This window comes from Budorcas taxicolor, chromosome 10 (genome assembly GCF_023091745.1).
Source record: "Budorcas taxicolor isolate Tak-1 chromosome 10, Takin1.1, whole genome shotgun sequence".
Taxonomy (NCBI): domain Eukaryota; kingdom Metazoa; phylum Chordata; class Mammalia; order Artiodactyla; family Bovidae; genus Budorcas; species Budorcas taxicolor.
This window is the reverse complement of record NC_068919.1, coordinates 1,091,905-1,114,182: the sequence shown is the minus strand read 5'-3', so window position 1 is coordinate 1,114,182 and position 22,278 is coordinate 1,091,905. Positions and strand designations below refer to the sequence as shown.

General features: G+C 45.9%; 1 protein-coding gene across 1 annotated transcript in view; it reads right to left on the bottom strand.

Moving 5' to 3' along the window:
- Positions 1 to 22,278, bottom strand: part of MCC (MCC regulator of WNT signaling pathway) — a 309,233-nt gene that overhangs the window by 57,927 nt on the left and 229,028 nt on the right. Inside the window, exons 5-6 of the mRNA XM_052646856.1 lie at positions 18,190 to 18,353; positions 15,484 to 15,690 (exon numbers count right to left, since the gene is read on the bottom strand). Of these exons, the coding sequence (XP_052502816.1) occupies positions 15,484 to 15,690; positions 18,190 to 18,353 (371 nt within the window). The remainder of the gene's footprint in view (positions 1 to 15,483; positions 15,691 to 18,189; positions 18,354 to 22,278) is intronic.

The following is a 22,278-nucleotide window of genomic DNA, read 5'->3' as shown; positions in this document are numbered from 1 at the left end:
AAAGTTGGTCAGCTGTGTCCAGCTCTTTGTGACCCCATGGACTATACAGTCCATGAAATTCTCCAGGCTAGAATACTGGAGTGGGCAGCCTTTCCCTTCTCCAGGGGATCTTCCCAACCCAGGGGTCGAACCCAGATCTCCTGCATTGCAGGCAGATTCTTTACCAGCTGAGCCACGAGGGAAGCCCAAGAATTCTAGAGTGGGTAGCCCATCCCTTCTCCAGGGGATCTTCCTGACCCAGGAATTGAACCAGGGTCTCCTGCATTGCAGGCGGATTTTTTACCAACTGAACTATCAGGGTAGCCCTGCTGCTGCTGCTGCTAAGTCACTTCAGGAGTGTCTGAATCCCTCCCCAAACAATCGGTAGTCTGGGGTTCCAGGAATCCCAACTGGTCCACTCATCTCTCTTCCTAAAAAGTAAAACATGGCCCTGGGCATTTTATAAAAACATCATTAAAACTACTCATGTTATAAAAAAATGTTTGTTCTTCTAGTTACTAAAGTCAACATGTCCATTGTGGAAAATTTAAATGACAGTGGAAAATGAAGACAAAAAAAGTACCTATGTTCTTTCTCACTCTACAGAGATGATAGCTTCTAGTCATTTTCCATGGTGTGTTTGTGCATGGGCATGCACACCTCAAATGAATTCTGAGTCTAAATACTCATTTTCATATTAAAAGCTTTGGGCTAAGAGAATGTCTTTGAAAACTAAAGGATGATAAACATGTTTATTTTGGTCTACGCTTGATTACTTAATGATAATTGTTAGGCAGTGAAAAATATCCAGCTGAAGGGAGTGGAGTGAGCCTTCACGGAATGAGAAACAGCTAGTTGAGTTAAAAAGCCCTTTCTCCTCTCTTGCTTGGGAAGTGGGATCTTCATTTAGTTGAATACATGCACAGAAATGAAGGTTAAAACCAATCTGCTGACTGTAAGCTTAGGTAGGGCTTGGGAGAGGGGAGAGAGACAGCTGTTAGCATCCTTGCTTTTGTTCTTACCCACTGCAGTGAGTTGAATTGTGTACCTTATCCAAAAGACACGTCTTAAGTTCTAAACCCCCAGTCTATGAATGGGATCTTATTTTGAAATATGGTCTCTGTAGATGTAATTACATCAAGGATCTCAAGATGAGACCCTCCTGGAATTGGGGCAGGCCCTAAATCCACTTATAAGAAAAAAGAGAGGGAGATTTGAGACACAGAAACACAGAGAAGGCCGTGTACAGACGGAGGCAGAGAGTGGCCACAAATCAGAGGACACCAGGGCTAGCTACAGAAGCCAGAAGAGGTGAGACAGGATTCTCCCCCAGAGCCCCTGGAGGAAGTGCAGCCTCGCCAACACCATGATTTTGCAGACTGCAGAATGGTGAGAGAATGCATTGTTATTGTTTTATGTCATCAAGTTTGAGGTCATTAGCTAATATACTCATCTTTCACTGAAGATATTTCATTAAAGAAAATATATTTCAACGAAATACATGCTTTGCAGTTGAGGATAGCCAGAAATCAAAGCACATCTAAGCTAGGAACTGATACATGTGCTGATGCCCTTACAGCCTTTCCCACTGGAGTTCTTCAACATCAGACAATGGAACATGATTTCAGTGGCCATTTCCTCACTTTTTCTAAAGTGAGTATGTAGCCAGGTTGCTTCTAGAGGCCTGGAAGAGGAGTGTGTCTGTCACGTCCCCTGGAATCCTGACGGAGTGTGAAGGGGACAGTCTTGTGTCTCAGGGGCTCAGAGTCTAGCCAGACTTCTCGTTACGTGGGCTCCGAGAAGGGACACCGACAAGAAGTGTCAGCCCGTGAAAGAAGCATTACTCTGCCTCCCAGAGTGGGAAACGCTGGCCTTCAATCTTGAAGGCTGAGGAGCTGTTTAACAAGCAAATAAAGAGGAAAACAGATCTGACAGGCTCAAGGAAGGAAATAACAATAAAATGCTAGCCCTCCGCTTCTCTTAACGCTCAACGACTTCCTGAAGAGCGAAAAGGGCTTCATAAGATCATCTGATGAGAGAAGAGAATGGACTGGAATGAGGAAGAGAAAGGAAGTGAGTCAAAGCTGCATGTGGGAAATGATGAGAGCTCAAACACTGTCAGTGAAGTGGGAGCAAAAATGGCTACCACTCCCCAGAGCACCATCCAATAGAACTTCCTTTCCTGTAGTTACGGGTACGTTCTCTAGCCTCACTGTCCGCTATGGTAGCCATAAGCCACATGAAATGTGCCTAGTGTTCCCAAGGAACTTTATTTTTAATTGTATTCTATTTTAATTAAACTCCAACTTAAATCGTTGTGTGGGGCGAGTAGTTACTGTATTGGTCAATGCAGTTCTAGAACAATTTAATAAAGGAGAAAGACCAACTTGTGGCTGGAATGACTCTGTGTATCACGGTACTTAGCAAAATGGAGAAAACATAAGAAGAAGCTGAGTTTTCAGAGATAAACAAAGATGCCAACTTTGGACATTTGAGGAAACCAAGGATTTCAGTCAATGGTAGAAATGTAATCTGAGAGAAAGGGATCAGAACTGGGCTTCTGCATGTGGATAAGGTGTAAGTGCGGAGGTGGAAGGAGAGAGTCCATACAGCTGGTTGGATTGAAAGCTCAGCTGTGGATAGGAAGAAGGGGGAGCTTCACTTCCAGGAGAGAAAGAAGAGGTGAGGATAGGTACTAAGAAAGGTGTGTTTGCGAACTGGAGAACTGAGGATGAAAAAAGAGGCGGCTTCCATCTGATGGCTTTTGTCTGTCTTAGAGTGAAGGTGCTCTGATAGGAGAGAGGGAGGGGATAGCAGCTGTCAGAAAAGAGAAAGGAAGGTGACCTATAACCCGAAGAGCGAGAAAGAGAAGGCGAGAAGGAGAAAAGCTTACACAGCACACTGCCAACTCAGCTGAGCTCTTTGATTTTAGACAGGAGACTGAGTCAATGCATTGTTTTCTTCAAACTCTGGAGACTGCATGAACATGTCAGCAAGGAATAAAAATTGTAACGGTGAAAAGAATGTGCTTGGGGCATTAGCAGAAAGAAGACTTGGGCGCATTCCTTAAAGGCAGAGTGGAAGGAGGAGAGCTGATGAAAGACACAGAATGGAAAAAGCCCAGTTCCATCAACTACACAAGGGGAGCTGCTGCACACAAGGGGTACTCAGAAGAAGGCTGGTTAGATGCGGCCTTGGCAGGTACTAAAAGGACAAGAGTGAGAAGCAGGGCTGCAAACAGGGCCAGGGGGGTGTGACTGTACACAGAACAAATGAAAATTTCCTGTGTATGACAGCTGTGGCTAAAGTAAACAGGCAGTCTTCCTAATAAGAGTGTATAGAAATGCTGCATAAAAAGGAACAGCGAGAAAGAAATTCACTGCCAGGGTTCAAAGACAGACAGTAAACTCTCCAGGTGCCAGAAATGAAGTGAAACATAAGGTTAGAGAGGGAGGAGGGAGCTGGTGCTTCGGGCAGCTGGGGAGGGGCGAGCAGGGCTTGGAGGGAATGTGCCAGGATCCAGGGAGAGGACCCAGGGCCGCGGCAGGTCAGGCTGCTGGAGCAGACGCTCCTGCATCTAGTTGGGAGGCTCCCTGCCAGGTCCCTCTGTGAAGAGCGGACCGAGGGCGCCGCCCAGGAGGCTGGAAGGCAGTCCAGGCTGTGCGGGAGTCAAACCAGAGAAACCAGCACCTCAGCCTCGGGACCCAAGAGTGTGGGGTCCAGGCTTATTCTGCCTCCACAGTGTGCGCACCGCCCCTCAAACCTGGGAACCGCTCCCCGGTGGCTCGGTGGTGAAGGTCCCATCAACAGCGGAGGAGACAAGTTTCCATCCCTGGGTCGGGAAGATCCCCTGGAGAAGGAAATGGCAACCCACTCCAGCATCCTTGCCTGGAGAATCCCATGGAGGGAGGAGCTGGGTGGGCGACAGTCCGTAGGGTCGCAAAAGAGCTGGGCACAACTTAGTGATTAAACAACAACAACAAATCTTGACAGTGAGAACTGGTCTGGATTTTGCCAGACCACCCTCTTTCCCAGAAATCTAACTGGTAAACTCCCCAATATCATCAGGGAGCTGGAAGAGACTTAAGCCTCCCATGACGGTGCCCAGGACCGTGGAGCTGACTGACATGCAAGAACGGCGGCAGGGAGAGGAGGATGAGGCGGGACAGGCCAAACCAGGAGACGGACCCAACAGAGACGAGATCAGAATAAAGCGACCTGTAAACCGCAGCGCAAGAAGCCCGTGTAGGGCCCGGAAAGAGATAAGAGGAGTAAGTTTTGTACAGAATAAGAGATTGTGAAATTAAAATAGGCAGATATCAAGCAAGAATAGGCAGATGAAAAAGAAAAGCCCATGGAAAATGTAGTCAATGAAGTGAAATCAGCTTAAGCTCTAGACTGGCAAGAGTGGAAAAGAGTGGTTTTCAATAAAATTGGAAAGAGAAGTAGTGGACAAGGACACAGCGCAAAGAATTCAGAACACACCATGGGCAGCTAAATAGGCACAAAGATAAAGTGTCACTGAGAGGCTCCAACCCACTTCTAAAAGAGTTCCAGAGGACAGGAGCACAGGAAATGATGGAGAAACAATATTCGAAAAGAAAATGAATAAGTTTTCCAGATATAGTCCTGAGACTTAAGTATCATGGCAGGTGATAGATAGTTGTGGAAGTTTTTAGATATGTCTGCAAATGCTTTGATAGGCCCTCCATCAAAAGTGGACTCCAGGATTTCCCTTGTGGTACAGTAGATACGAATCTGCCTGCCAGTGGAAGGGACATGGGTTTGATCCCTGGTCTGGGAAGATTCCACATGCGAGAGCAGCTAAGCCCGCAGGCCACAACTACTGAGCCCACAAACGAGAGCCTGCGCTCTGGAACAAAGAGCAGCTCCCACTTGCCACAGCCAGACAAAGCCCAAGTGCAGCAACAAAGACCCAGTGCAACCAAATACAAACACATTTTAAAAAGGTGAACTCCAGTTCCCCTCCCCTTGCACATGCCTGGCCTGAGACTGCATCTGATCAATGGAAAGTTGTGTCAGTGATGCCATATAACTTCCAAGGGTAGGTTAGAAAAGGCAATACAATTCTGCCTCCCTCTCTGTCGGGGTGCTGGCCCTTACTAGCCAAACATGCTGCCGTGAGGAAGCCCAGGGCACATAGAGAGGATGCTTGTGGGTGTTCTGACCAACAAGCCCTGCTGAGGTCCAACAACGGTCAGCCTTACCCACCAGACAAAGGAGGCATGACTTCAAGATGACTGGCCACGGCCACCCTCTGGCTGCAAGCACATCTGAGCCCAAGAGAGAACTGTCCACTGGAGGCCAGTCATCCCCAGAAACATGCAGATAGTCATAAACGATTCTTTCGGGGCTGCATATTTGGGGTGGTTTGTTATGCAGCTGGTGCTAACCGGAAGAAGAGGATGAAAAAACTGCCTATCTAGAAACACTGTACTGCAAATGTAGGTGGAAGGGAGAGGGTAAAGAGAGAATCTTGAAGCTGCCTGGTGGGAGAGACACCTTAAGCTCTGAGGGCGGGGATGTTGGTCTGTTTCACTCACTATTGTATTCAACACGTGGAACAGTGTCTGACAGAGTGTCAGCCTCAATACAGTCTTGAATATTGCCAAATAAAACTGTCACCTGAAAACCCAAGATGTAGCTAGACTACTATAGCAGCCTGAGTAATGGCCCCCAAAGATGTCCACACCCAAATCCTGGAAATCTGTGAATAAATTACCTTACATGGCAGAAGGGAATTTGCAGGAATCATAGAGAAAGGCAAGGAAACTGAACCAAGAAGGAACACAGCCCTGATGCCTCACTGATTTTAGTGAGGGAGACACATTTCAGACATTTGACCTCCAGAACCGGGAGATAATAAATCCATGTCATCTTAGGTCACTGACTGGTAACTTGTCTCAGCAACAACAGGAAACTATACACCTATCATCAAGAGTGTGGGCAAAAAGAAAGACAGTCTCAAAGATTAAGAATTAAGCACCTATAGACCTTTGCTGAAAGAACTTCCCAAGGACACACAAGAGACGGGGGTTTGATTCCTGGGTCAGGAAGATACCCTGGAGGAGGAAATGGCAACCCACTCCAGTGTTCTTGCCTGGAGAACCCCATGGACAGAGGAGCCTGGCGGGCTACAGCCCATGGGGTCAGAAAGAGTGGGCACACTTGCACACTTTCACGCACACGCACGTGCCATGAGGCGCCTGTGAGGACTCTGCAGCCTCTCTCTTGGCCATGCATTCCAGAGAAATATCCACACAGGACCAAAGAGGACGCAGGCATGGCCTATGCCCCGGGGCACTGTTTGCGGCAGTGGGAGGTCTGGACGTTGGGCATGGAAAATGTGGTGGGGACACTACAGAACTTCAGGAGGCTGTCAGACCTCACACATACGTGGCACCACGGGCAGACCTTAAAGTCAGAGTGCTCAAGGAAAACAGAGAAAGAAGTCTGCAGCACAACACAATGGATGTAAATGAAAACCACAAAAAACACTGTGTATAAGGACATACGTAAAATGAGAGAAAGAGTGGGAGAGAAAAGCAATAAATAAAAGCAGGCCTTTTCACGGTCAATGTGTCTGCTTTAACAGAGGGATGTAATTAGCTTATCTCTGGGCCCTTCAGGCCAGATGAAAACAAACAAATGAAAGGAAGTAAATATAAAGATAGCTTGCTCAGGGGCATAAGAGATTGTAGCAGCCAGATGCTGATGAGGACGGAGAGTCGGGCTGGAGCTGTTGAGGCATCACAGCAGTGGGCTTCCAGAAAGGGCTCAGTTCACCGAGAGGGAGGTGAGGGTGGCTGCAAGCAGGGCCAGCTGCTGGGCCTGCGCTCCCCCAGGACGACTGCAGGGGCTCAGAGAGACGCCCAAGCCCTCTGATGGAGTCAGCTGAGAACGTGGGGCACAGATGAGTGACAGGCAGGGAGGAGAGGTGGCACTGGACTCCAGAGCAGGAGGAGAAGCATTGCTATTAGCCATAAAGGAACAAGTCTGTGTTCCGCTGATGGTATGGAGCAGTGGTCTTTGGGCAGCTGTAACTTCAGACAATTAGGTTGTAATTCATAATTTTGCTGTGCAATGGAGCTGGTGGAGACAGATGAGTTGTACACTGGACAGGGCTGAGAACCGCTGAGCTGGAAAAGTTCTACTGAATGAGCTTGCGGTGGTGAGCATGGGCAGGCCTCAGAAAGCAGCCTCCTTCGATGCCGGGCTTGGGGCTGTGTTTGGCAGAGAACCACTGTCTCCCACTGGAGATTTTATAAGACTTTTCTTTCTCGGAGCCCTCAAGCAAATGAGAAAGCAGACTTTACTTATAGAAAATATACACTTATTCCTACAAATGTGATTTGTTTCAGCAAAATAGTATTTTATTGTTCATGGCAATTTTGGGTCAGCTGAAACAGAAGAGGAAGAGATTATAGAACATAAGGAGGAAAGCAAACTCAGCTGCATTTCTGTTCTCTGAAGGGTGATGGGTATACCTTGTTCTTTTGTCTGAAAGCCCACGAAGGAACCTGGACCGGATTATCTAAGTGGCTGCATCGGGGGAAAAGGTCAGTGCTTTGGCAGTCTTCCTAATTTCTGACCAGCTTTCAAACAAATATTGTCGGCTACTTGCTTTACAGCCAAGAGCTTGCCTTTACCAGCTGGACTTCCTCACTGGAGTGGAGGCTGAAGGAGGGAGACAGGGATGGATAAGCCAACACTGGTACCCACAACTAAAAAGACTGCTTCACAATTTCCACGGCACAGGTGTGCACAGAGCCCACTTAGAAACTATTTTCAAAGAAGACATGAGAAAATCAGAGTTTTGTGGGTTCTCTGCCATGGATCTCGCTTGAAACTTCCTCTAACTACGGAAAAGAGGGGAGACAGGTTTTGCCAAAAATGTTCTGTCAAGCTCACATCAAGATAAATATGTGCACAGACAACTTCTTCTCTATGCAACAAACTTATTTTGTCTTCACTTGGTTTTGTTTTGGAATACCAGGGACACTGATGTGTCATGCCCTAAGGAGTCTGCCATTCACGTTATGTAAAAGAGGATGCTTTACTTCCCATCTGGGTAGAAGCAGGAGATGATATGGGGAAAAGCAGACAGAACATAGGAAAGAGTCCAAACAACAGAAAAGTGAATGCTGCATCCCACGGCAAGGCTACCAGAGCCTAAGTTTCGGTGTTAAGAGTTAACGTCAGCATAGACCAGGATCATTAAACTTCCGCGGGCCTCTCATGTCTAAGGGTATAATAGGACCTCTTCTAGAATTACGGTGCAGGTTAAATGAGATGTGCATACATCATCACTCATCACTAGTAAATGCTCAAAACATATTCAGCATTATAATTCAGGCTCTACCATCCTGCTTTGCTTCAAAGGTATCTATTTTTAGTACAAGAGGGGTTTGTTTAGTCTAAAAGTGGTTAAAGAATGTTAGTACTATCAATATTATTAACAGGTCCTTAAAAATAAACAATCAAAATGGCACTGAAAAAAAATGCATTGGTAGGTGGCACCTTATAAAACTATTTTTCCTTCAACAGATGAGCACGGGAAGTTCTCCCCCACCCCGGGCAATGCCTCCTTGCCTCTCCATTCCCAGGGATCCTGTGTCCTCCCAGATTCTGGAACACGCAGAGCCCTCTCTGCACCCCCTCTTACACTCATGTGACCTTGATGAGTGGAAGACAGGGGTGGGAACCATTCCTGTCTCAGATGCAGGGCTCGTCACTACCACACCGTGGCCCTTGGAGAAGCGGGTGAGGCATGAATAGAAAGTGCCAGAAAGGCTGTGGGGGGTTCTCTCTCCTTTCACTCCACCTGTGGGGAGTGGGTAAAGATGTCTGGAGAGGCTTTCGGAACACACACAGGGGGTGACTGAAGGATGCTGCCTTCCGCTTACTGTCTGGGTTCTGCTGGGGTCACAACGGGGAAGTGTGTGAGGGTCCTACAGCCCATTCACTGACTCATAGCTCATGGAAGGGCCCGAGCATTTACCCTTGGGAAGAGTTTCCCAGTGGCGCTGTCACACTTTTTCTGAGCCACTCCAGGATGGATGCGTGAAACCGCCTGATTCTCTGGCACCCGCATTCCCCTCCAAGTCTGCCTGGTATCACACTCAAAGCAAATCAGTCACCGGGAGCATTTGCTGCTGAACACACTGCTCCTTCCTATTCCTCAGCCCCTCTCCGGTAAGGTGGAGCGTCTGTCTAGCTCGGGTCCATGGGCTGTGAACAGAAGCATTCAGATGAGGAGGAGTCTGTTCCAGTGATGTTTTAGGGAACAGGCTACCACCACCCCGGGTTCCTGAGGGAACACACAGAGCAGAGCTATGTGCTCATCTTCAGACCTGCACTGGCTGTGCAGTGCAAGCAGGAAATAGAGGCTAGTTTGTTACCACCGTGTATCCTATCCTCTCCAGTCACACAGAAGAAGAGCCAGCTGGGACCCCCAAACTGAGGTGGAAGGAGAAGACTGGACCAGATCACCCTCCTCTCAGCTCAGGGTTGCTGTTTTTTTTTTTTTTTTAATAAGTATTTTATGAATTTGAACTTAGCAAATATTGGCATCTTCTTCCTCATATAAAGAAACTCCTAAGAGGAAATAGAAAAGGTAAGATATGAACAAATTTCCATCAAGGACAAAAGAGAAAAACTGCTTCTGTGTGGATATCAAGTTATTAAGGCTGGGAGATGCCGATCACATTCCATAATTCATGTTTTACTTTTTGTTTCTTCAATTTGAAAATTAATGAAAAGTAGAAAGAACATATATGACTCTTTTCATGGGCTAGACTTGGCCTCTTAATATTTTAGCATATTAGCTCCTCTTCTATGTATCTATTTCTATATATTAAACAACACATAACTAAGAATACATCTGTTAGAAAAATAAACTACAGCACTGTAAAAGTAAGTACCCTTTGATCTAGACAGGTCCTTACTCCCTGCCCCCATAACTATTATGAAATTGATCTGCATTCACTATAATCTAAATAAAATTCACAGTAAACATGAAATACTATTTTGCAGTCCTGTACTTTCAATATCCAGACAAAAAAAGTATCACAGAGCGGGAGGCAAAGTGGAAAGAGGTCACGTGAGATCTAAGGCCAAATAAGGCAAAACGGAGAGGAAGCTTTATTTAACCTCTGAAAAGTGTCAACAATTTCACCTCCAGAAATATCTCCGCTGTTACTGACTTTTAGTTAAATATTTCAGAGCGACACTGATGTAGCCTACTGTGCTGTGCTTAGCTGCTCAGTCGTGTTCGACTCTTTGCGACCCTACGGACTGTAGCCTGCAGGGTCCTCTGTTCACAGCGATTCTCCAGGCAAGAATATTGGAGTGAGTTGCCATGCCTTCCGCCAGGGGATCTTCCCAACCCAGGGATCGAACCCAGGTCTCCTGCAGTGCAGGTGAATTTTTTACCGACTGAGCCACCAGGAAAGGCCCAGTGTAGCCTACAATGGGAGATGCGGTGAATGGCCATTTTGGAGGCAGACAAGGCTCTGGACACCTCAGCCTGACGCTCCACCTCTTATCTCCCAGTAGAGGTGGGCAGCCTAATAAGAAGTATATATTATAAATGAATTAATTAGCAGAAAGAAGGATATAATAAAACACATGGTCAACCTTTAAGGTCATTAATCTTTCTCAGCAGGCTTTTTCATTTAATTTAGACTCCTCTCTCTCTCTAGCCCCCTTAAGCATGAACACTGATTGTCGAGTTCCCTTGGAGATAACTTGGGCGAATACCGAAGGCGGGTTCGACTGGGTGTTCAGAAGCAGCGCAGTAGTCAGAAACAGGCGCCAGTGGATCCGGAACCGGTGGCTCTAGGGGTGGGTCTCGGGCTCACACAGGAGGACGCTGAGTACAGTGCCGGGAACGAGGGCCACACCTGCGTGTGCACAGGGGCCCGAGCAGGGCTGTGCTGGACCCTCACACCCACAAGGCTCCTTCTGTACGAGAGTGGCCACAGGGGTGCAGCGCAGCGCCACCCCTGCAGACTCACAAAGGCAGCCCCAAGGCATCAGCCTGATACCCCTCCAGGAGAAGGAACTGGGAAATGAGTTCAAAGGCCAAGGATTCAGTCAATCACATTTACATAATTCAGCTCCAATAAGAACCCTAGATTTTAAAGCTTGGCTGAACTTCCCTGGTTGGCAAACCTCTGTCTGTGGCCACACATCACAGTGCAAAGCTTTTAGGACTCCAGGGGAAGAAGACAGCTGGGAGATTTGTTTTCAGACCTCTTTCAGACGTCACCTATGTGTCTCTTAGTTTGGCTGGTTCTGATTTATATTAATCTATTTTTGCTATAATAAAATATAACTGACTGCAGGACGTTCTGAAGAAGGAATGTGTGTCACCTGTTTCAGATTCAAGGCTATGATTCAATGGGACACAGATTCATGAGCCTGTGGTCACATCCAGTTGCTTTACTGAACTATCTGAGGAACACACTGACCATTTATGTTACATGGCAGTTGACCTAAACAAGTAGGTAAAAAAAAAAATACATAACTGAGAGAGGCTGATCCTTTCTGTGAGTTCTCAGGGTGTCTTCTGTGTTCCTTCTCCCTTTCAGTTGACATGTCAACAGCTTCATATATGAAGATAATACGACTCTAATGGCAGAAAGTAAAGAACCTCTTATGATTTGAAAGAGGAGAGTGAAAAGCTGGGTTAAAACTCAACATTCAAAAAACTAATATCACGGTATCCGATCCCATCACTTCATGGCAAATACAAGGGGGAAAAGTGGAAACAGTGACAGACTTTATTTTCCTGGGCTCCAAAATCACAGCGGATGGTGACTGCAGCCATCAAATTCAAAGGTGTTTGCTCCTAGGAAGGAAAGCCATGACAAACCTACACAGTGTATTAGAAAGCAGACACACTACTTTGCCAACAAAGGTCCACATAGTCAAAGCTATGGTTTTTCCAGTAGTCATGTATGGATGTGAGAGTTGGACTATAAAGAAAGCTGAGTGCTAAAGAACTGATGCTTTCGAATTGTGGTGCTGGAGAAGACTCTTGAGAGTCCCTGGTCTGCAAGGAGATCAAGCCAGTCATTCCTGTAGGAAATCAACCCTGAATACTCATTGGAAGGACTGATGCTGAAGCTCAATACTTTGACTACCTGATGTGAAGCACTGACTCATTGGAAAAGACCCTGATGCTGGGAAAGACTGAAGGCAGGGGGAGAAAAGGGAGATGAGATGGGATGGTTGGACAGTATCACTGACTCAATGGACATGAGTTTGAGCAAACTCTGGGAGATAGTGAAGGACAAGGAAGCCTGGCATGCTGCAGTCCATGAGGCTGCAGAGCTGGACACAACTTAGTGACTCAACAACAACAACTATTGTAAACACCTGTTTACTTGCCTGTCTGCCAAACATCCCCAAGGCCAGAGTCTATATCCCGTTCATCAATATATTCCCTTTGCCCAGCACAGAGGAGACGACCAGTCATGTTTACAAAATGAATAAATGAATGAAAAGCCAAGTGCTTCCCTTTCTAGGGTAATTAATTTTACTTTGCCTAAATTAAACTCATTTCTTTATACATGAGGAAATGAGTGGTTCTATTACAGAGCATGCAGAAATAAATGATTATCTCATTTAATAATGAGCTGGGACCAATAATAAAAATTGTCTGCCTGTTATTCCTTAGTTACTGCTCTGCCAAGTAGCCCAATCTGCTCACTGACATTAAAGGTCTAATTTAATTAAATCATGTACAAGGCTCAGAAAATCTACCGAGAGCACTCTGTTTAATTACAGGCAAGGGGGTAAGTACCAATCCTATTGATCTGATCAGTTCAAATTCTATACAGTGAATGTGGGCAATGAAGAAAAAAAAAAAAACAAACACAACTCATTTCCAGGCAACTTTGATGAACTGTGGATTCTGAGTGGCCAGAAAGACAACAAAGGCAAACCAGCCATGTTATCACGTGGAACCACAAGGATGGAACTGACCAAACCTCAGTCATTCCTCAGAGCTGTACATCATGAGGAGAAGACAACCAGCCACAAAAGACAGATTTCTCCTCAGGGAAATGAAATACACTGGGTCATGGTAGGCAGAAGTCCATCCAGCATGTAAAATCTAGCAAACCGGCATTCAGTGGCCTTGAGGAGATTCTGACACCCACAACTGTCTCTGAATAAAGAGAAATAAATCTAATTCATGGGTACATATACAAACTGGGAATTTCCAGTTGAAGAAGACATACAAGTTCCCTAATATATTTTTATTTGGAGGTAATTAAAATATAAACATACACATTGATATGAAATTGTATTAACTACAGAATTTACAAGATAATAAATGTGATCAGAATAAAAGTTTTGAGTACAATGTATGTGTATCTGTGTGTCCATGCAGTTATTCAATGTCTCTCTACAAATTCAGATCTATACGGATTCTTAGGGAAAAAATGTGGTATGGTGTTAATCTTTCCAGACTGCTAAACAGGTAACTCTGGACTTCACCCCAAACAATTCCTGATAGTTTCTGAGCAGCTGCTATGTGCCGTGCATTAGTCAAGCGCTTAGATAATTCATGAGGATTACATAGTGTTCCCGCACTGGGTAATATTATTATCCCCATTTCATAGCAGAATAAACTGAGGCACAGAGAGTGTAGGTAACTTCCCAGAGACTCACAGTGGCTTTGAGGGCGTCACGCTGTGGCCCCAAACAGTCACTGAGCCCTGGCACAGAGTGTGACACCATTAGACTCTGCTGTCCTTGAGACTGACCTCCAGAGCTGGAGAGAATACTCAGTGAAGGGAAACTGGTTTTTTCTCCTTTGCTAGTCACAATCAAGTGCTGTCTTGTGCTTCAGTATCTCAAGTTCGGGGAGGAAACTTATTCTAAACCACAGTATGTAATTAGGCCTAAGACCAACATTTCCTTCACAAAGTAAGCACCAACAGAATGTGCGTGCTAAAAGCAAGCACACCTAATTAGGGCATTAGTCATAATGATCAGGGAGTGTAACCCAGGAAATTACATGTGCTGTGGGCCTTAGCACTAAGGAAGTGTCCTCAGCTTGCCCAGATAAAGTCTTTGCTGACTGCAATGATTTACACCTGCCGTTGCCAGGACTGGCATCTGATACAGCTGGGTTCTGAAAATAAGCTTATGCATGTGAGTTTAGACAAAATAACATTCAGATATGAGCATTAGGAAATGCTGGCAATAGCCATAAATGAGGAAAAGAGTTGATAACATTCAAAAATAGGGCTTTCTTTTATATTCATACACAATGGCAAGTATGAAAACTGTGTGGGGATTAAAAACAGAATGGTGTACACACACTGATCTTCGTGAAGCAAGTTAAAGAGCGATGGCAAGACCAAGATGTATTTTTCTCCTCCTCTGTGCGCAAAATCACCAGTCAGAGCACAACAGAAAGCAAGCTTCTAATTCTGCCACAAAGGAGAAAGAGTAAATAAAGCAGGCCTAGTAATTCAAAGCGAAGTTCAAAGGGAACTGTTTCTGATTGAAGAATTCATTGCTTCACCTCCAGTCCAATGACAGACCAAATTAACAGCCAAACAAAGAAATACTTGTGGGTTCCTAAGAAAAAACTCTGTCTTTGGAAAAGTGAGTGCTTACCAACTCTGCCAAACATTTTTATCCTGAAACATCAACTCCTTTAGTAATGGTTGTATTTCCAACCAACCACCAAACAAAGTGGTTCTCAAACCTGTTTGGGTCATAGGGCCATTTAGCAGGCAGAGGTGACTACCAGGAATTACACACGCACACTCAGAACATACACACACACAGAGATATATATATGATTATTAACTTTAATGGGCTTCCCTGATAGCTCAGTTGGTAAAGAATCTGCCTGCAATGCAGAAGACCCCAGTTTGATTCCTGGGTTAGGAAGATCCCCTGGAGAAGGGAAAGGCTACCCACTCCAGTATTCTGCCCTGGAGAACTCCATGGATTATAGTCCATGGGGTCGCAAAGAGTCAGACATGACTGAGTGACTTTTTCACATTAACTTTAATGAGTCTAGAGGACATTTCATATTAGGCTCAGTATGGATATACGAGAGCAGGTACTATAAATCTAAAGAAACATGACCACAAGAAACTGCAAAGTGGAAATTCTTTATGTTTTTGCAAATTATAAATTATTTGCCTACCTTAAAGTTAGAACCTTTTTTCTGAGCTTGGGGAAGATGTGAGTACCCAGAGAATGGCTGAGAATCACTGTGCCAGGATAAATTTTAGCATCCACGAAGATTTGCTGGTTGCAGAGAAGAGTGTTTTAAAAAAAAAATCCTACCTGCCCGCCTCAGCACTTTCAGACGACTCTCAAGAATGACTTCATACCCGGAAAGGTATGGTGATTCACAAGAGGAGAAATGCCACCGAACCCTCAGGGCGCCCGGGGCTCAAGCAGCCGGCCTGCGGGCCGGCCTCCCCGCCAGGGGCCGGCGCTCACCCTCCTGCGCAGCCGGTCACGCTCCTCCCGCACGGCGTTCATGGTGGCCTTGGTCCTGTGCAGCTCCTCCTCCTTGCTGCACAGCATGGCCGTCAGGCTCTCGTTCTCCTCCCTCAGCCCCGCCAGCTCCTTCTCCCACCGGGACCGCTCCTCTGCCAGGCTGGGGTACAGGTCCCGGCCGAGGACCCCCTCGATCTCCTCCACTGTCTGGAAAACAGAGCCACGGAGACAAGGCAAGTGAGTTCCCTGAGGAAAAGGGGAAGGGGAGAACACAGGCTGGTCATGGACAAGTGTCCACAGAGGGGTGGCTTCCACGGTCACTTCCCTGCAGAAAGTACTCAAGATGGGCTATCCCCCCAGTCACCCTCTCCCCATTTTCAGAAGAGGCTCTGTCACGGCCTGGGTTATGGTCTGTGTTCCCCGGCAGTCTCCCCTCATGAGAAAAACACAGTTTCTTTCTGGTATTTAAGTCTGTCTGTAGTGGGAACAGCCACGCAGACATTTATCTCCTTCACCCGCGTTCCAGAGTCGGTGAATACACATGACCAGATGGCAAGCCAGTTAGTGATCCTGATAAAGCAAAGGCGAAGTTGCAGACTGCATACAAGATCTCACTTGAAAGTCCCTAAATCACAGGTTTCCCGTGTTCCAGCTTAGCGATACGATGGGCCACATCACCACTTCCAGGTTTTAGGGTCGTATCAGAACCAGAAGGTGTGAATGAGGTTCAGTCCCAAGATACGAAAGATGAAAATAAACCTCAGTGACACAGAAAAGAGGGAGCTCATTGTGGAGGTTTCTAAGACAGCAGGGATTTAATTAACAGGACAGCTATGAGCTTAAAAAGAATAGGATCTTGATAGTACTTGGAGAGTTTTTTTTTTTTAAACTCATTGAAAACATCAGTATTTAATGAAGAAGAAACATATATAAATTTGAAGAAAAGGAAGAATTCCTTCTGCTCACTTTCAGAAACTATTCATTCGTGATTACTGTGCTTTGGAAAAGGAAGCACACCTCAAATGATTTGGAAAGAAGAGGTGGAATTACCCTGTTGGGGTAGAAGGCAATGAAGAGATATGATAGGAAATAGGTCTCAGAAATGAGTGGCCTAAGGGTGCAGGGCACTCCAGGCGGCTCTAGCGGTAAAGAACCCACCTGCCAATGCAAGAGGTGTAAGAGAGTGGGGTTCAATCTCTGGGTTGGGATGTTCCTTGGAAAACTGAACGGCTGCCCATTCCAGTATTCTTAACTGGAGAATCCTATGGACAGAGGAGACTGGCGGGCTACAGTCCGTGGGGTTGCAAAGAGTCGGACATGACTGAAGCGACTTAGCTGGCACAGGGTGCTTGCTCTTGGATGCTCACATTGGTGCCCTGATGAGGACAGTTACCCAAATCTTGCTGCCACTTTCCGCATGCAGTGCTTTGTCCTTCCTCTCAAATCAGAGACTTCTGCCCTATTCAGTCCTGCTCCAGGGCCTGCTCTGTCCCTTGCTGGTTGGCAGAAACCTGTGGCTTCCTCTCCCCCTTGATGCTAAGGGTTGGGCTAGTACCCATGCTGACATTACAATCATATACAGGGCCTGGAGATTCCAGAGAGAAAAACACTAGTGGCTGCTTCCCCTAAATGACATCAGCTATATATTTATGATTGTGATGAATAAAGATGGGAAAACGGATGTATTATCAACATGAATCATGGTTTAACCTCGAGATACCACAGCTCTTCTGTGAAATCCAGGATTCCGGTCAATAGAAAGTTGGGCCCTTAGTCCTCATTTTTCAGAGAACATCACATTTCCCCCTGACACAGGCTCCTTTCAGACTTTTCAGTGTGAACTTTTCAGCTTAGTGCCTAGGTCACTAAGCTCTGGGGAAGTAATATAAAGATACCAGAGGCCCTGTATCAAGAGGCCTTGATGTTCCCATGGTTCAAGGTGAGTTTGTGCAGATACAGCAAATTCTTCTCACTTGGTGCTCCCTAAGCAGTAAGATGAGTCAGCGAGTCAAAGGCACTCAGTCGTGTCCGACTCTTTGTGACCCCATGGACTGTAGTCTGTCAGGCTCCTCTTTCCATGGAATTCTCCAGCACGAATACTGGAGTGGGTTGCCATTATCTTCTCCAGAGGATCTTCCCTACCCAGGGATCAAACCCGGGTCTCCCTCCTTGTATCATTGCAGGCAGATTTTTCACCATCTGAGCCACCAGGGAAGCCCAAGGTGAATGCACAGCAAAGGCGGGACTGAGGCCCAATCTAGTATGCTCACGGTAGATGACTCATTCAGGCCTTTTGTTAGCACCATGAATTGATAACTCTAGAAATAATATCCTAGAGGCCTGAAAGCTTTAATAAAATTTCCAAGTTAATCTTACAACCTCAGAACGCTGTATGATGAACCACACTAAAATGACATGGTTCAATACTATTAGTCTCATAGCTTCCAAGGAAGTAGTCATTTTTGCGAAGACAGTGATCTTGACTATTGACCAAATGACTTTCTCGGATGTGACTCAACCCAGCAAAAATGTACAGGGCTCCAGCTTCTCCCTGGTGGCCCAACTTTTGAATGGCCTTTTTAGAAATACCCACCCCCTAATAGATATTCGAGAAAAACAGCACTTTAGATTAAAGGAATCTGATCATTTCCCTCATATGATCTGAGAGTCACACAGAGGGAGTGGGGTGAGGGGGGGGGGTCCTACCTTGATGGCCAAGTCACAGCGCTCGCTGGCCGTGGTCAGCTGCTCGATGTGTCTGTCCACCTCCGCCACCGAGAGGCTGCAGCCGCTCTTTTTCCTGCAGCAGACCACGTTCTCCAGCCCAGTCAGCACCCTCTGCAACTCCGAGTTCAGGTCACTGCAGTTATCTGCAAGCGGATGTGGTTATGAGTTAAGCAGGAAGGTGGGCATGAGCGCTCTCTGTTTTGATTACGGAGAAGAACCTGTTTAGGCACAATGGACAGCAGTGGAGCTGGATGCCAAAGTTTAACACTATGCAGCCTCACTGCCCAGGCTCCTCACCTTTTGAGGCCCGAGGCCAATGCAAAGGCTTTAAGGAGTTTCAGACCATGGCTATTTTCTAGATAGCCATGCCATGCTGCATTCTCTTACTTTTCACTGAAAAGCAGCTACATCTCAAATTTCTCTAAGAAACGAATGAAGAATGAAGAAATGTCCCAGGAGGGGCTGTGGGACTTCTGGTCAACCTTCCTGCTCAGTCATTCAGATAAGGACTGATTTCACAAAGAGTTTTAGCTAAAAAGATCTGATAACTACTAAATGAACAAAACAAACCCCAGAGTGAGCAGAGACACTAGGTGTTTTGTTGTTGTTGTTTAAAAACAGAAACTGTATAAGAAACAGTTTGTGCCCTCAGTCCGCTTATAATCAGGATTTTTTCTTCTGACTGGTATAACCAATCAACAGGCTTTACCACTGCAATTTATACCACCTTCTTCCATTAGAGGAAAAACAAACTGTTTTAACAAACTCCATATTGTTCTCCATGTGAATGCCTTGTAAGCAATTCTAATAATTTGATTCTGACTTTAAAATCTGGGTTATTTTTAATTGTGAGACACCCAAGGCCTGTTTAGGAAAAGAAAATTAATTAAAATTTTAATGTGAACTAGATGTATTTTAAAAGATAATTTTGCTGGAGGAAAAAATCCCCTTAAAGTCAAATGTAATATAAACAATTAGTTCAGTTCAGTTCAGTCGCTCAGTCATGTCCGACTCTTTGCGACCCCATGAATCGCAGCACGCCAGGCCTCCCTGTCCATCACCAACTCCCGGAGTTCACTCAAACTCACATCCATCAGGTCCGTGATACCATCAAGCCATCTCATCCTCTGTCATCCCCTTCTCCTCCTGCCCCCAATCCCTCCCAGTATCAGAGTCTTTCCAATGAGTCAACTCTTCGCATGAGGTGGCCAAAGTACTGGAGTTTCAGCTTTAGCATCATTCCTTCCAAAGAAATCCCAGGGCTGATCTTCTTTAGAATGGACTGGTTGGATCTCCTTGCAGTCCAAGGTACTCTCAAGAGTCTTCTCCAACACCACAGTTCAAAAGCATCAATTCTTTGGCACTCAGCTTTCTTCACAGTCCAACTATCACATCCATACATGACCACAGGAAAAACCACAGCCTTCACTAGATGGACCTTTGTTGGCAAAGTAATGTCTCTGCTTCTCAATATGCTATCTAGGTTGGTCATAACTTTCCTTCCAAGGAGTTAGTGACTTATAATTTCATGGCTGCAGTCACCATCTGCAGTGATTTTGGAGCCCATAAAAATAAAGTCTGACACTGTTTCCCCATTTATTTCTCATGAAGTTATGGGACCAGATGCCATGATCTTCGTTTTCTGAATGTTGAGCTTTAAGCCAACTTTTTCACTCTCCTCTTTCACTTTCATCAAGAGGCTCTTTAGTTCCTCTTCACTTTCTGCCATAAGGATGGTGTCATCTGCATATCTGAGGTTATTGATCTTTCTCCCGGCAATCTTGATTCCAGCTTGCGCTTCTTCCAGCCCAGTGTTTCTCATGATGTACTCTGCATATAAGTCAAATAAGCAGGGTGACAATATACAGCCTTGACATACTCCTTTTCCTATTTGGAACCAGTCTGTTGTTCCATGTCCAGTTCTAACTGTTGCTTCCTGACCTGCATATAGGTTTCTCAGCAGGCAGGTCAGGTGGTCTGGTATTCCCATCTCTTTCAGAATTTTTCACAGTTTATTGTGATCTACACAGTTAAAGGCTTTGGCACAGTCAATAAAGCAGAAATAGATTCTGTTTTTCTGGAACTTTCTTGCTTTTTCAATGATCCAGTGGATGTTGGCAATTTGATCTCTGGTTCCTCTGCCTTTTCTAAAACCAGCTTGAACATCTGGAAGTTCATGGTTCATGTATTACTGAACCCTGGCTTGGAGAATTTTGAGCATTACTTTACTAGCATGTGAGATGAGTGCAATTGTGTGGTAGTTTGAGCTTTCTTTGGCATTGCCTTTCTTTGGGATTGGAATGAAAACTGATCTTTACCAGTCCTGTGGCCACTGCTGAGTTTTCTAACTTTGCTGGCATACCTCAGACTATTTTGGATTCTATGTATCATTACACCATTCAATATGACTGCAGCCTGTAAAACACCCCCAAACTGACCTCTTCGGACCATTTTCACTGACACCAATCTTGGTCCAAGCCACCATCATTTCTCCATTGAACCACCTGAATAACCTCCCAACTCTAGTCCCTACACTGTAGCTAAAGTGAGTCTCTTAAGGACATAAACCAGACCATGTTACTCCCCTGGCCCTAACCATTATATGCCTTCCCCTTCATTCAACTTAAGTATAAACTCCTCACCAGAGTCTGTAAGACTGCATGATCAATGCTGTTGACATTTCAACCCAGGCTGTACCATGGAACTCCCAGGGGAGCCTTTATAAAACACCAGTGTCCAGGCCCCACGCCCCCCCAGGCCAGTTGGATCACAATCTCCAGGGGAGGAGTTTCGGCACTGGAAAAAATTTTTAGGCTCATCAGATAACTCTAACATGCATTCGTGGTGGGGACCACTGGTCTCGCTGGTCCTTGTCTCCTCTTGTCAATCTTCCGCCTCATCATATGCTATATTCATACTCCTGCTTCCTCTCCATTCCTGGAAGATGCCAATCTCCCGTCTGACCTAAAGCTTCCTTTTCCTTTGTTGTTTCCTCTGCTGAGAATGATTTCCACCCAAATCTCCTCTTACATTCGGCTCTCAGTTCAAATGCCACCTCCTCTCCAAGCTCTTCTCTGTCTGAGGCACGGGGCGCCACCTCTTCCCCTTCAGTCCCTGTCCTGTGATCCTATCTTCTCCATGGCAAGTATCATTATCCGCTCTGATGTAGGTGTGGGTCATGTCCTCTACTCAAGTGTAAGCGTCAAGAAAGATGGGACTTTGATCTTCTGCCTCACTTTATCTCCAACACAGGATAGGCCGTCACAAGCCATTTTTAAAGTGAGCAAATCTAAACACCACATCATTACATATTTAAGAGCCAACAAGACTAGAAACACAGACTGCCAACAGCAGATGTTTTACGTGCACCTTATGTTCTCTGTCCTCAGTATGGATCACGTGCTGAGCTGCAGACAACAGGACAATCCCCACTGCACAAGCACTCTGGAGATGGAGGGTAGGTGCCACCGCTAACTCAGGACAAACAGGTCCAGAGTCAGGAGTGGTGCTCCCGAGTGCCCACATATGCTGCAGAAATGTGTGTTAATTCCATTAACAACCGGAGAAGTTTCTCCAAATGATCATGTACCTTGAGGTGATGGGTTTCCTGGTACACTGGGCTGGAGCTAACACACACTCTTGAATTATCTGTGTGAGTAAGTGCTCCTGAGTGGGGCAAGGAAGGAAGATGCCTCTGTTCAGCCATTCATAAGGATTTCCCTAGCACAGCCCCACCTGATGAAATGATCATCCTGGACATGTCTGGGGAGGGGCCTTCACAGCAGGCCTGGAGAAGGTGCCACCAGACTGGGTCCTGAGTACGCTGGGCTACTGGGAACAGGAGGAAAGTGTAGGGATCTGATCAGTCTTTCTCATTCTTGAACCAGCTTTTGAGCCCTGGCCTCAGGCTGGAAGCAGGGTACAGAGATGAATACCAGACTCTCAACTCTGGGAGCTCACAGGTGTACGTGGCAAAAGCCACGGCCCTCTCTCCCAGCTGTCCACCACCACGCTGGGGAAAGTAAGCATGGATACCACAATGCAAGTACAGGACAGGGCATCAAGAAG